The 13,189-nt window shown below is 39.8% G+C and overlaps 1 protein-coding gene across 2 annotated transcripts in view; it reads right to left on the reverse strand.

The window, feature by feature from the left end:
* LOC138064695 (leucyl-cystinyl aminopeptidase-like) overlaps positions 1-13,189 on the reverse strand; it is a 60,571-nt gene that overhangs the window by 33,952 nt on the left and 13,430 nt on the right. Inside the window, exons 1-2 of one of the 2 annotated variants that reach the window (XM_068928459.1) lie at positions 5,183-5,308; positions 1,442-2,282 (exon numbers count right to left, since the gene is read on the reverse strand). In XM_068928459.1, coding sequence (XP_068784560.1) covers positions 1,442-2,259 — 818 coding nt within the window. In that variant the 5' untranslated portion in view covers positions 2,260-2,282; positions 5,183-5,308. Of the gene's footprint in view, positions 1-1,441; positions 2,283-5,182; positions 5,309-13,189 lie in introns of those variants that run through there. The other variant, XM_068928458.1, reaches the window with a different exon arrangement.

Consider the following 13,189-nt stretch of genomic DNA (forward strand, 5'->3'; position numbering starts at 1 on the left):
AAGGGAGCTTTAAAGGTAAATTGTGAGTAGATTTTAGAAAAGATATTTGCCGCTTGGTTTAAAAGTCTCTTGTTAGTGCTTAAGAGAGAGGCCTGCTGAATCTAAAGTAATGTTTACTGTATCTTTATTGAAAGAGTAAACTAATAGGAACGCTTCTTCCTTATTCTGGGCAGCTTCCTAATGGTCTAGGAAATCATCTTGACACCAAGTAGCTTTTTGTTTTGCCTTTTTTTTTTTTTTTTTTTTAAAAGATGAGCTATCTTTAAGCAATAATCCAAGCAGAAATGGAGGATAGTGATAGGAGCTCATTGGAGAGAAAAAAAATTATGACCAATTTTCCCCACACCTCTGCTTTATTTTGCCAGGAGTATCACTGAAGAAAGCTAATGACAGCTTAACGAACAGTCTTGTTTTAAGTCAGCGAAAATAAATAAAACCCCAGTGTGATCCTCTCTCCAGAGGATAATTTCAAGCCTACACTGTCAATTTGTAAAAGGTCAGGCTGGTGGGGATTAATACTAAATTCTGCATTCCCTTTTCAGGGAACAAAATCTACTTATTAATGCTTTGGGTGTTTTCACACAAACTCACTGCGGTAGCAGATACTTGTAATGTTGGTAACACTTTTTTCTTACTTCTTCCCCAGTGTTACATTCCCACACCCCCCCCATCATTTGTTTTTTTTAACTTTAGGTCTTAGCGTTTCTTAGAGCAAGCTGTTAAGCGTTTATATCCTTACTTTATTTAGCAGCTGTTTTGTAGACCCTTCTTGATTACTTTCCTTTCAGCGAAGGGAGTCTGAACTTGATCCAGACTACTCTTTCCAGTCTTTCATTTTTTGTGTCCGTCTCTGCTCCTAGAAGACCTGCATAGACTGTTCCGTTCTAACTAGGACACAATGTTATCTCTATGATCAGCCTACAGCCCCTCTTGAGGCGGGTGGAGTGGGGGCTACTCTCATTAGCCTTCTTGGTAAGAAGAACTGATCCCCACAGTCCTGTCCCTATCTAACAGCCAAGGACGTCTGCAAAGAGGGGAAAAAAAAACCACAACAAAAACAACAAAAAACACACCATAGCTATCTGCAAGTACAGAAAACCGCACTGGACTGACAAAGAGGCTACCCTGCCTTAATGAACGTACCCACAAAAGACAGTTTTTCAGGTAATGCTGACTGTAATCACGGATAACGTCTCCCTCCCTGACAACCGGTCTTTGCATAAAGCGTCAACAACGCAAAGTGTCAACCAACAGGAGATTAAAGATCCGTTTTGTCCTATAGAGATTAATTGTAAAGATCAAAAAATTCAAAGGCTGGGGGGGTGGGGGGGGGCGGGTGTCAAGCCTTGTTATCTCTCTCAAAGCACAGTTACCAAATTCAGACACGCGCATGAACACAACCTACAGGAGTAGCAGAAATGAAAAGCGTTTCTGGGCATACCTTTGCTTAGAATTCTCATCCTTGTAAGAAATTTTGTAAAAACCGTAGTAGGCATCTGATAAATCAGACGAATATTCTATGTTGAGGGTGTAATTCTGTCCTACAAGGAGAGCCTCAGGAGCCATGACTGCAATCTGGTCATGCAGTGGATATTCCAGGAATTCAACTGGCTTTGCTTGACTCCCTCCTGCTGAAGTAATGGCTGCCTTGGTAATATTAAGTCCTGAGCTGTGAAGTACAATCTTCCAAGTTACCTGGATGACGTTAACCACTATCTTCACAGAACCTGCAAATTTCAGAGTGGTCAGGTTTGGCTGCAAGACAAGATCATAATGCAGCGGTACAACGTCAGTAGGAAGTCTAATTTTTGCCCATGGAAATAGTTTTCCATTGGTTGCCAAAGGGTATATTAGTTCCATTGTATGATTTTTTTTACGGCAGCCTTCTTTGGTAAAGGTACATTTGGGAAGAAGATAAATCACCATTATTACTGAAACTGCAATCACAACAACCACCGTGCAAACCACCACGGTCCTTGTAGAGGGCACCGAGCAGGATCCGTCCGCACTTTGTCTATAGCCAGCCATGTTATTCCGGAGACCCGAGCTTCTGTTCATGAAGGACATCCCCAGCAATTTTGCCGATGATTCGTAATCCTCTTCATCGTCATCCATTTCATGCTCTCCAAGGCCACGCACCAAGAGCCGGGAGCTCCTTGGCTCATACTCCACTTCCTCGCGCTCCAGGGGATGTAAGCAAGGCTCTTTTGCCAAATCAACCACGTCGGGCTCTTCTTCAAACATACTGTTTTCAATCATATTCCTGGGCAACTGAATTTGGTCTGAAACAGAAAAGAACGTATGTCACCTGAGGAACATGACTGCAATACCTCAAAGATAACTGACTGAGTCCAAGCATGGGAAACACTTATCAGCATATCCTTTCAAGAGCTCTTCAGTTTTCTCTCTCAGGTTTGTTTTCAGAAAACATTTCCATGCTTTTCTGCCCGCTGCAATTTTGGTTCAATAAGACAAGGTCTATCTTGCGCATCTACGGACTTGAAAAGGTGTTTCCCTTACACGTCGTCGGATCACGTCTCACATCATGACTGGGGATCAGCTACATCACTGCACAGCACTCCCACTACACTGATGTCAGTGTCTCGGCTACGTTTTCTCTACCCCAATAACCCATATTCTATTTAATAAAAGTACCTAAGACAGACAATATTCTCTATGTTACAGGAAAAACCAATACACTTCCAAAGGCGTTTCTGAACATGCTAGTTACTGAATTTTTTGATTAAAAGGAGAGAACTTCTGCCAAGATGCTGGCAGATATGCACACGAAGTATCAGTCCGACCCTTTTCCTTAAAGCAACTTTTCACCTCCCCCCAAGAAAAGAGAAAAATAAATGCATATTTTTCTTATACAAAGAGAGAAATATAAAAATTACAATTCTGATTGAGCTCATCATTTAAGATATAGCTCGTACAACCCTTGAAATAGTCCCTGCAGATAAGAAGCTAGACAGACCAGTGCCAATCAGAGAAAAGTTATCTTCATAAAATTTGTCTTTAATAGTTAACAGACCACTGAATATACAATATAAAACGAGAGTTCAAATTCATCTCAGTTTTCACAAGCATCGGATATTCTTCCTATTTCATATGTAGTTACACTCTGGTCGTGTCTATCTCTCAGCTAACCTGCTCACTGAAAAGTAGGGAAAAATTAGAAACATTGTAGGGGAAAAAAGCATATAGAGGGAGATGGTCCTGGACACCCAAAACCGGATTACTTAAGAGGAAAAAGCTTGTTTTTGTACTGAGTCCATGTCCAGTGCACTGTAAAAATTCTACAGAGGATTTTAATTGGCTTTTGTTAGGATATCACAGAGTTGCCTGGAGGAGAACAAAATAACTTGAAGAGACTGCCAAAATAACTGCAAAATAATCTCAGAAGAGATTTCTTGCACAAAGAATCCCACTACCAACCTTTTAGGCCCTTGCAATTCATAAGTAATCTGAATTAGGCCTCTTTTGGTAACTTCTCTCAAAGGAAGGAGACAGAAGTTTTGCCAAACTGCATGACTTCAAAAACAAAACTAAGCTCCTTCAAACATGAAGGAACTCTTGTTAGCTGAAAAAACAATCACATCAAGCCTCTATCCTCCACAGTCAGTGTTTTCATAATGAGAAAGATAAAATTTTCTTTGCATCTAGAAAATCCTGAGAGGCAGGTTGACTTTTAATAATTTTTGACAAGAACGTACTTTTCCCAGAACTTGATAGGGTAATCTACAGCTTGAAATATCAGTGCACCTATAATACATCACTTATTTGTCATTTAAAATGCTAAGGTCCCATCCAATATTTGAGGGCAATATTATATATCAAGTGACTAGATGAATAGTTTCAGGAAACCAACTGTATCTAGCTGGTTGACAGGATGCAAATCTGGAAACAGACGAGCAGAAGAAAAAAATACTGGGGAGTACGTGTGAAACTTATGATTTGGGAAGTTTAGGGCAGGGAGGGGTTGTTTTTTGAAGTCAGGTTTCTATATGGTCAAAACTTTCAAAGATGAAAATACAACAGCTTTAAGAAGAGAGGCAGAGATTTTTGTTTTCCCCTTCCAAACCACATACACCAAAACCCTCAACATTTACTTTAAAAATATATCAAGACTTCCTGTTTAAAAGGCCACAAACTCTGTAAACTTTAGTGTTGGTGGCCATAACACTGAAAAGGATAGAGCAAAGACTTATTTCAGCCCAGGTTCCATCCACTATGCTTTTCTTTGTGCGATATCCCTACATATTAAACTTCTAAAGACGCTTAAGTCTGCCACTTCTTTCAGCATTAAACTGACAGACCATTCTGATCCCTTCAAAATAAGTAACTCACTTCACAAATAGGCACCTGGTATCTCAAACCAAAGACTACTCAGTTGCTTTAAAAAAGGTCAACTCCAAACGTTTCTCCACAAAGATTTAACATACAAATGGAAAGAAAAGAAAAAAACTAAAAAAAAACCTATCCAACACAAGCCAGTAAAAGCAAGGTGCACTGGTCAAACTCAACAAGCAGTACAGAGTTCGTTTAAAGCAGGCAGTTTACTGGAATTTGGATCTACCTGCTCACCCCTTGTCCTAGTGTAAACATGCTGCCCTAATTATGAATAGGGTCACAGGATAACTTTGGTTGGAAGAGACTTCAGGAGCTCATCTAGTCCAACCTCTAGGCAAAAGCGGCTTCTGAAAGTTTCTCTCCTTACAGCATTTCCCAGTATAATGCTTGGAAAGAGTTCAGGCCCTGGTTGCAGCTCAGTGCTCCAGTACTTCTGTCTCTACATTGTAGCATGTGTCCTTGCATATCAGACAGATTGGAGGCCCTGCACAGCAAGGAAATAGAGAGTAGGAAGGAGCTCCAAGTGAAACCGATGGACAAACTGGTGGCGGGGGGCAGGGGAGGGGGACTGTGCAAGGGAAACTCTCTTACAATTCTTCTATCCAAGAATAGTTCATAGAGAATCCTCTAAACTACTTTCATGGCAGTTTCTTGTTGATTACTCTCTCAGCTCGTTGCTCTTCAAAGTGCTGGCTAACTTCAGTCACATTTGACAGCAGACTCGAGGATAACCAAATTCCTTAAAGGTCCCACCCCAATATAATGAGCGGCTGGAAGGAGAAAGGCATCCAAGTCAACATCTGTAGGAAAGGCAGGTATTAAAACTCACATCTTAACCTCTCCAAAAGGTAGCAGTCAATCAGTACAGAGCTCCAACCCCAGCCACGGCACCTGCTGCCTCATGGCCAGCGAAAGAGGTAGAAGACAGGGGAGGCACTGCAGAAGGAAGCAGGAGAAAGATAACACAGGACATCAATCTGGCAGAAAGTAGGTTTCATCAGCTCTGCTGCTCACAGAACCATTTGCCTTTTTAAGAGCTTGTTTTCTAACATGTTCCTGCTAAAATCAACTCCCTTAGTATTTTCAAAAACCCTTCAGAACTTGCATGTGTACACTAACAGCTCTTCTGGTCAAACCTGAAACAAATTAAGACAGAAAAGCTACAATGAAAGTTAGTTTCAAGGCAAATCAGTTTTAACACCTAGAAGACATTCCTTCCTAGAGAAAGAACAGTTAAAATGAATTTCTAAGCAACTATCTGCAAAAACCGGAAGCAACGAAGGCCTTGGTTATTCTGTGCTGTCAAAACACGTCACACTGGCCTATCAGTTTGATCACAAGCTAGGAGGTCAGAACTTTACTCAAGACCAAGGGCATCACCCACACTACTTTGTTCCACTGGAAAGCATCCAAAGTACCAAAAGGTTGCTAGAGTTATTTATGCCGAGATACGCAGGCACAGAAGCATAAAAGTCAGGCTACTTTTTGGAAAGGAACATGGCACACATGCTTCAAGCATTTATACTCAGATTAACTCTGCATTCCTTTGCTTCCTACTGGTTTACTAGGATTTATAACATGATAGCATGAGTAATCAGTCACGGAGTTTGAACTCAAGACCTTTCAGTTTAAATCCATGAGCTGCTGCAGCAAGAGCTAAAAAGCCCATAGGAAGGACACAAAAGGTATTCTTAACTGAAGCAAGCCACAAGGAGTAAAGCAGCCACCTGAGGAATACGATTGCAACCATCGTATTTCACCATCTTCTTTCACACCAAGTACAATCACAGACAAGCATCCGAACTGCAAAACATCATGCTGAAAGCAGATTAATTCAGAGATTTGAGCAAGTTCATTCAGATCCCAATGAAAGGGTCTAAAGCAGGACAGGAGAAAGAAGTACAACTCTGAGACTTGGGAAGTTCATCCTACAGAGAAGCAGCATAGTTCCACCGACCCACCGCTGCCATTCCGAGGTTACAGTACAGCAGCACTGATAGAGGAAGTTGAAGAGTCCATAACAACAGATCCAGGTGCGATCACACTGGTCCATGGTTAAGAAAGCATTGACGTTAATTGCTAACATACGGTACAAATATTCTGTCATCATGCACAGGAACTTAAATCTAAATCCTTATAAGCAACAGCTGGAGTATCTTACTGTGAGAGGGTGACTAGAGAGGTAAAACAATCCGTTCGACTGGGTCTTACGCTGCTCCCAGTTAGCACTAATGAAAAGGCACCTGCTCCTTGATCTGGGTTCTTACAGCCCAAGAGGTCCAAACGAATAGCCAGCACCCTTGCAGAAGCTTAAACACACCCACGTGAAAGTGAATTTGCACATTTCCCCCCACCCCACACACAAATTCTTGAGGGTGCATTTGTAATCTGCAAATTAAATACTTCTAACAACTTCCTTAATAACATGATCTGTGTGTCATATCTAGTAGAGAGCAGTCCAAATACTCACAGTTTAGAAATAATCCTGGGGAGAGCTGTGAGGTTAAAAACTCAATGTGGTAGGACAGTAATCCAGAAAGCCAGTCTTCCTACACTGCAAAGCTGAAGGAAGGCAGACATCTTCCTAAAGTGGATGTTTAGGAATAAGTTTCTTTAAAGAGGCTTCTTGCCACACAGGTGCCTGAAAATGCGTTACAATCCATCTCCTCGTTACAATACTCAGAGGACCGTAATAAGCTCAGTCTGTTGTCTTCCATAAAGACGACAGAAGTCTTAGACATGAAATTCAAGTGCTGTTTACAACAGGAAAGGCAAACAGTACATACCTGTACTGTTTATACCACGTCTTTGTAACATGCCCTTGTCAGCGTAGTCACTTCTAGGTAGTAAAAAAAGTGGCACGACTTTAGCACCACAAAGGGGAAGAGTAATTCATCAGAACCAACGTAAACCAAAGTAGGGCGCTTTTCTTGTTCCTAGAAAATACACATCTTTCACTTTTACACTCTTTTGCAAATTGGTCTCGTAAATTATGAGGGAACTTTACAACAACACTCAAGTTCAATATATTGAACTCAGTTGGAACCCTTGATCACACAGGGACAATTAGTAAAGTTGTCCAGCATTTTCGGCAAGTATTCATTTTCTTCAGAAGAGCTACATTCCCATTACATAGGGGAACAGAAGGTTTACCCTGCGATACAAAAGCCTCAGCCTTTACGTACAACAATGAAGTATGCTACGACATTGTTTTTGGAATCTGTTACAAACATTCTGTAGACTACAGAAAGTCATTATCCCCCCCCCCTTTTTTTTTCTTTTTTTTTAAGTTAGTACCTTCCTGCAATGCTAACAGTAACTCCTTGTAACGCTAGAAGTATGGACTTCTCCCTTGCAAAAACCAAACGAGTCATCTTTGGGCTATCAGGATTCCCCCACCCGAGTACTCTATTTAAGAACTGAAATGTCAACACTCAAAGTCCTTAAACGAATTTAAGTGATCTGTTTCTCAAATTCACTCCCTTTTAAAATGTGCGCAGAAAATGCTCTATTGCAATTTTTTTCAGCTTTCCATATTCTAATTAAAGTGATTAAAATTAAAAAACACAATTGAAACCCAAGGTAACCCACAGGTCCAGCTAGATAGCTTGCCATCACATTTTGAAAATGAAGTTCAGTACATTATCTTTAAATAACAAGCTGGTGTTATGCAGCATTTTTCTTTTTTAAAGAGTTATTACAGGAACACCTGGCATTTTGTAGCAACCAAGCCCTACTGCAGAGCTAAGCAGAGGAAACTTTCTGTTAACCTGGAATAACCTGGACGCCAACCAGCTATCGGGTAGTATGTTGTCACAGGCCAGCAGCAAACAAGTGACAAAATCCAAGAGCAAACCAAATGGCTCTCTATAAAGCCTACCTACTAACTGGAAGAAGGATCAATTCCCACAGAATTGAAACTTCAGCTGCATTTAGGAAGTGGGAGAGAAGGCTTAGAGTTACTGCTGCCAGCATTTTCTGATCTGTTGGTGTGTTCTGTATTCTTCAGCGATAGACCAAGCACAGCAAAAGCATGAAGAACTGACTTGTTTTGCTACCTGATGCTGAAGTAAGGCACGGGATACAGAAGAAACAATCTACACACGCATGTGCATGCACATCCCCATTCATCCTCCTGTTAAGCAGACACTGAGAAAGCGATGCATGTTCCAAGGAAATATGTCGTGACTTAATAACACTGGACAGTTTCATAAACCTGGAGCATAATTAATTCAATATTCATTGACCTTCCCTTGCTGTATTTTGACAGGGAAAAGGGAACAGCAGTATCATTTGTTTCTGCTGTGCTGGTAGCAAGAAAACTCAAGAAACTTCTAATAATGAATTAGTTGATCCATTATTGATTAAAGTCACTCTATGGGATTCAAGGCAAGCAAAGGAGAATGCAGTTCCTGTCCTAACCGCTTAACATCGCAGCTCAAGTTATACAATAAAAGTTACATACGCTGAAATAACAGTACTCAGCTATGCAACTCATTGATTTTTACGTCAAAAAATAATCCTGTGCAATGAATGATTTTAGGAAGGGCTGCGGGCGTTGAACAATGGAGATAATTATTCAGGGCCGCAATACTGTTTTACACACCTAACTTTTATGTCCAACTTTGAAAGCGTTAGCCTTTTCTTAGCAGAAGCAGTTGCAGGCCAAGTAATGAATCCTGTAAGTAAACCACATGGAATTTCTCTCTACTTGCAAAACCGTGCAACAAGGGGAAAAAGGCAACTTCAAGGTATTTTTTCCCCTTTAAAGATTTATTTCACGTTCCTGCATGTTTATCAGTCTTAATGCCACCTTCTCTAGGAGTGGAGAAACACTTGCACAATTTCAGAAGAATCAGGAAATTCAGAATATGAGATTCCTGAAACATGAATGAACCACTTCCCATGATGGCAAAGTCGAGAAAAAGATGCAAGCAGGCACAGATACTGTGCTACACAGTCCAACATCAAACCAGCAAGGGCTCTGCTGTTCCTTAAGCACCGGAAAACCAGTTCCACGCTCTTCAGTTTTGGCAAATCTTGTCAAGATTTAAAAAAAACTTTCAGGCACTTGCAAAGAACTTCCAAGCACGTGCAAGTGCAAGTAAGCACATTTCAAGGAGACAGATGTACTCTCATAAAAATAGTAACACCAGTTATAGCATGTGGAACCGGATCTTCCCTCCTTTATCTGGGCTTTGGGGCTAGTAATAAAGGAAAGGAATAAGGCAACAAAGGCTAAAGCAGGTCACCGATATGTAGCCCTAGGCACACAGACTGTACAAGTACTGGTGTTCTTTATATTACCTAACCCATGTCAGTAACTTAGGTTATGTCATGTGGAAGAGCCACAGAGAAACTTAGCAGAAATAATGACACATGTGAAGTCTCTGCACTGTTTTACATCAAGCAACAGCGGTTTCAGTATAAACAGGTTCCCATCAAAAGTAGAAAAAAAAAAAAAAAAAGAAAAAAGCTGTAAAATTAGATATCAAAAGAACATTTGCATTAAAGCTTACAATTCTTATTTTGCTTAATGAAACAATAGTTTCTCATCACATCCTAAAAACAGGTTCTGGAAGCAGCCCACAATTAAAAAGAGCCTATTATACCCAAGACAGATGTACAAAGTTTTTCAACTACACTTGCACTGTCTTTAAAAGGTAGTAAAGTCTGGGCTATGGCTAGTACTAGAAGTCTTGTGAAAAAAGAACCATACCTGCTACAGAACCTATTTAAACAAAAAAAAACCAAAAAAAAAACCACCACACTTGCAGATACAAAACAGAGGAACTTACATTGTACAGTTTCTCTGAATGCAAGGAGGAAAACAAGCTATCGAGTATCGCTTAGCGATATCCAGCAAGCTTTCAGAAACTTCAACAAACAATTGTTGCAGCTGTTGATTCTGCCTTGGCTGAGGGGAAAGAAGGGAGAAGGGGCAGCGCAAAGGAGGGCTCCAAAACACAGATGCCTTTTTGCAGTTGCTGAAACTGGTACACAGAAACACTCCAAAGAAAACTGAGAACCTAAATAGTACACTGGAAAATACTACATAAACCCAAATGGGGAGAAATATTTCATCAAGTGCAACTGCTTCCTCAGTGGAGATTGCTTTCTTCAGCTGATTAAAATCATTAGTTTCTCATACCACTGGTTTAAAGTACTATCACTGCAAATCAGCGTTAATTTAATAGATCAGAGTTAAGAAGGTCGAATATAGATATGTGCAGCTTATTATCCAATATCTTTTCAACAGTTTAAAGGAACAAAATGGCTCTGGCTTGCTAACGGGTGGTGGCTTAACTGATAAATCTTCAACTACGCATCTGAACTAATAGCTTTTAAGTCTGCATGTTAGCATTTCCACAGCAAATAAATTGGTATTTTTCTAAACTTAAATCTAAAATAAGGGCGGAAATCATAGTTAACACTATGAACTAACTGCATAATCAGGTAAGTCAGAAATCTGTTTCAGAAGCTTTTCCTCAAAGAGTTACTAAGTTTAGTTAGAAACTCCTATTTTTTTTTCCTCTCACCTCCTTATTGCAAGAAGCAATACTTTGCCCTATAATGTAAACCATTTGCACATCTCATCAGCTAACAGAAGGCAGCATGGCCCAATGAACAGAAGAGCAATCCAAGGACTCCGGTTTCATTTTCTAGCTCTGCTGTTTCAGAAGAGAATTTCGTTCCTCTATTCCTCTTCTTTTCCTCAGACCCTGTCTTTTGAACTTGGGCTGCAAAGCTTTGGGACAACTACTGTCCCTTACTATACTATACTCTCTTACTCTCTTAAGAGTGTCTGATTACAAGTGAGCTCCAGATTAGCTGGAGCTGCCAGCAAATACCGTTATTAAAGCAATTTATTATTAGTTTCCGAAACACACATTTAGTTTTTTTGCCCTATGCCAAAACTTTCTGAAAAAGCATGACTGTTACTAACAGTAGTCCTGATTAATCAGATCTACCTAGTCCTTGTGGGAAAAATTCAGTAGCGTTCACAGGATCACTCACCCTGTGTTTACATAAAAAACAAAACTGCAACTTCTTCACATTCCTCTTATTGAGGAGATTCTTCCCTGTTGCTACCTTATTTTGTGACCAATCAACACTGAAGTGCCTGAGGCACTCCTTTAGAAGGCTGTATTCCCAAGTTCAGTACATGAATCTAAATATTTCAGTAGCTGTTAAACAAGGAAAAAGGTATTACCAAGAAGAGAATGCTATTTCAGAACAGTACCGAAAGAAAATACGTAAAGACCACAAAGGGCAACCTAGGGGAAATAAATGCCTCAAAGCTCTGGAAGAACTAATACAAAAAATTAAAATGAAAAAAGATGCTTAAATACTTTCAAGTTCTTTTCTTTCTAAAACACCACCCAATAAGAATTATGTAGGATTCCTTAAGTTTTCCCCACGGACAACTGATTCATAGCGCAGTCAGCAAGCAAATAATCCCTGTTACTGTTTTCACGCACAGTGAATAGAGACAGCTCTCTGGGACACAGGAAGTCACTTTCAAAAAGGGCAGAAGGGCATTGGCACAGACTCTTGAGGATCACAGGCAAAACAAACCAACCAACCAACACCAAATAAACCACACACACCACCCAACACTTAATATATTGTGGAATCCACCCAAACACCTAGCCAAAACCTCGTGCTTTTCTGTGGGTCAGGCAAGCAGTAATACTTCTGTTCTTGTTTTTTCCCTCCCACCCAGAGGGAAGGCAGGAAAAAAAAAATCCCAAACAAAAAAAGTTCTATTTAGTCAGAGCTTAAAAGCTAATTACTCATCCTAAGGGATTCCTGCCCCTGAAGCCCACAGAAAACCTCCGTACAGTAACGCACCGCATGGACCTCATGGCTTGAATTTGAAAAGTTATAATTGTCATCTAAGTTCAAATCTCCATGTGCACACGTCATTAATTCATTTAGGGAAAAAAAATCCTAAAAACTAAAGAAACTAAAAACTGTTAATTTATGAAATCTGTTGCTCTTTAAGAGATACTACACTCTTCGTTATTTACAAATAGTGCAAGTGTGAAAAAAACTGCATATTTTCAGACACGTTGCTGCCAAGTTGTATGTTGCTGGAGCAGTAATTAAGGTCACCCTCTATCATCATCTCGATATTACACTACACTAATGTGTTTCTTCTAACGGCAAAACATGAACCAGTTGTGTTTCCTAGCAGATGGCCTTATTTCAAGTCTCACAGCACTTTTAAACGTGAATTAAATAGTGTATATATAATATTATGCAATCGTAATACAGGTATCATATTTGCCATTTCTGAGGCTGTTTCAGTTTTGAAAAGAACTGATACGTTCATTGCTAGCAAGGGAAAGCTACTCCAAATTATTTATCACAAATGAAAGTTAGGAAATAACCATATAAGCTTGTAACACAGATCTAGCAAAGAAAAATCATTAACTCCAACTTCAGTAGTAATGCGCCAAATGTGGCTTTAGCCAGCTCTTTGAGCTAGTAAAATGTTTTTGGCTTGCTCTAAACCATCTACTTCCTGGTTTATGATCATTATTTCTATCATATTGATTTAGTTCTTCCTAATACACTGCAAAAGACTTCCTGCACTGTTATGCTTTCAGCTGTCTCTAGTTTATTTTTTTTTATATATGTACACACATCCATGTACACACATACATACACATATATATTATAAAAAAAATGCACCCACATTAACGTTAGCTGTTTTTAAAAAAAAAAAAAAGAGAGAGGAAAAACTAGTCTTGTTTTTCCTAACAATGTTGTTTAACTGTTGCCTGTGTCAGGAAGCATTAGATAGTCACGCTAACATTTTGACTAGAGT

Source organism: Struthio camelus, chromosome Z (assembly GCF_040807025.1).
Source record: "Struthio camelus isolate bStrCam1 chromosome Z, bStrCam1.hap1, whole genome shotgun sequence".
Taxonomy (NCBI): domain Eukaryota; kingdom Metazoa; phylum Chordata; class Aves; order Struthioniformes; family Struthionidae; genus Struthio; species Struthio camelus.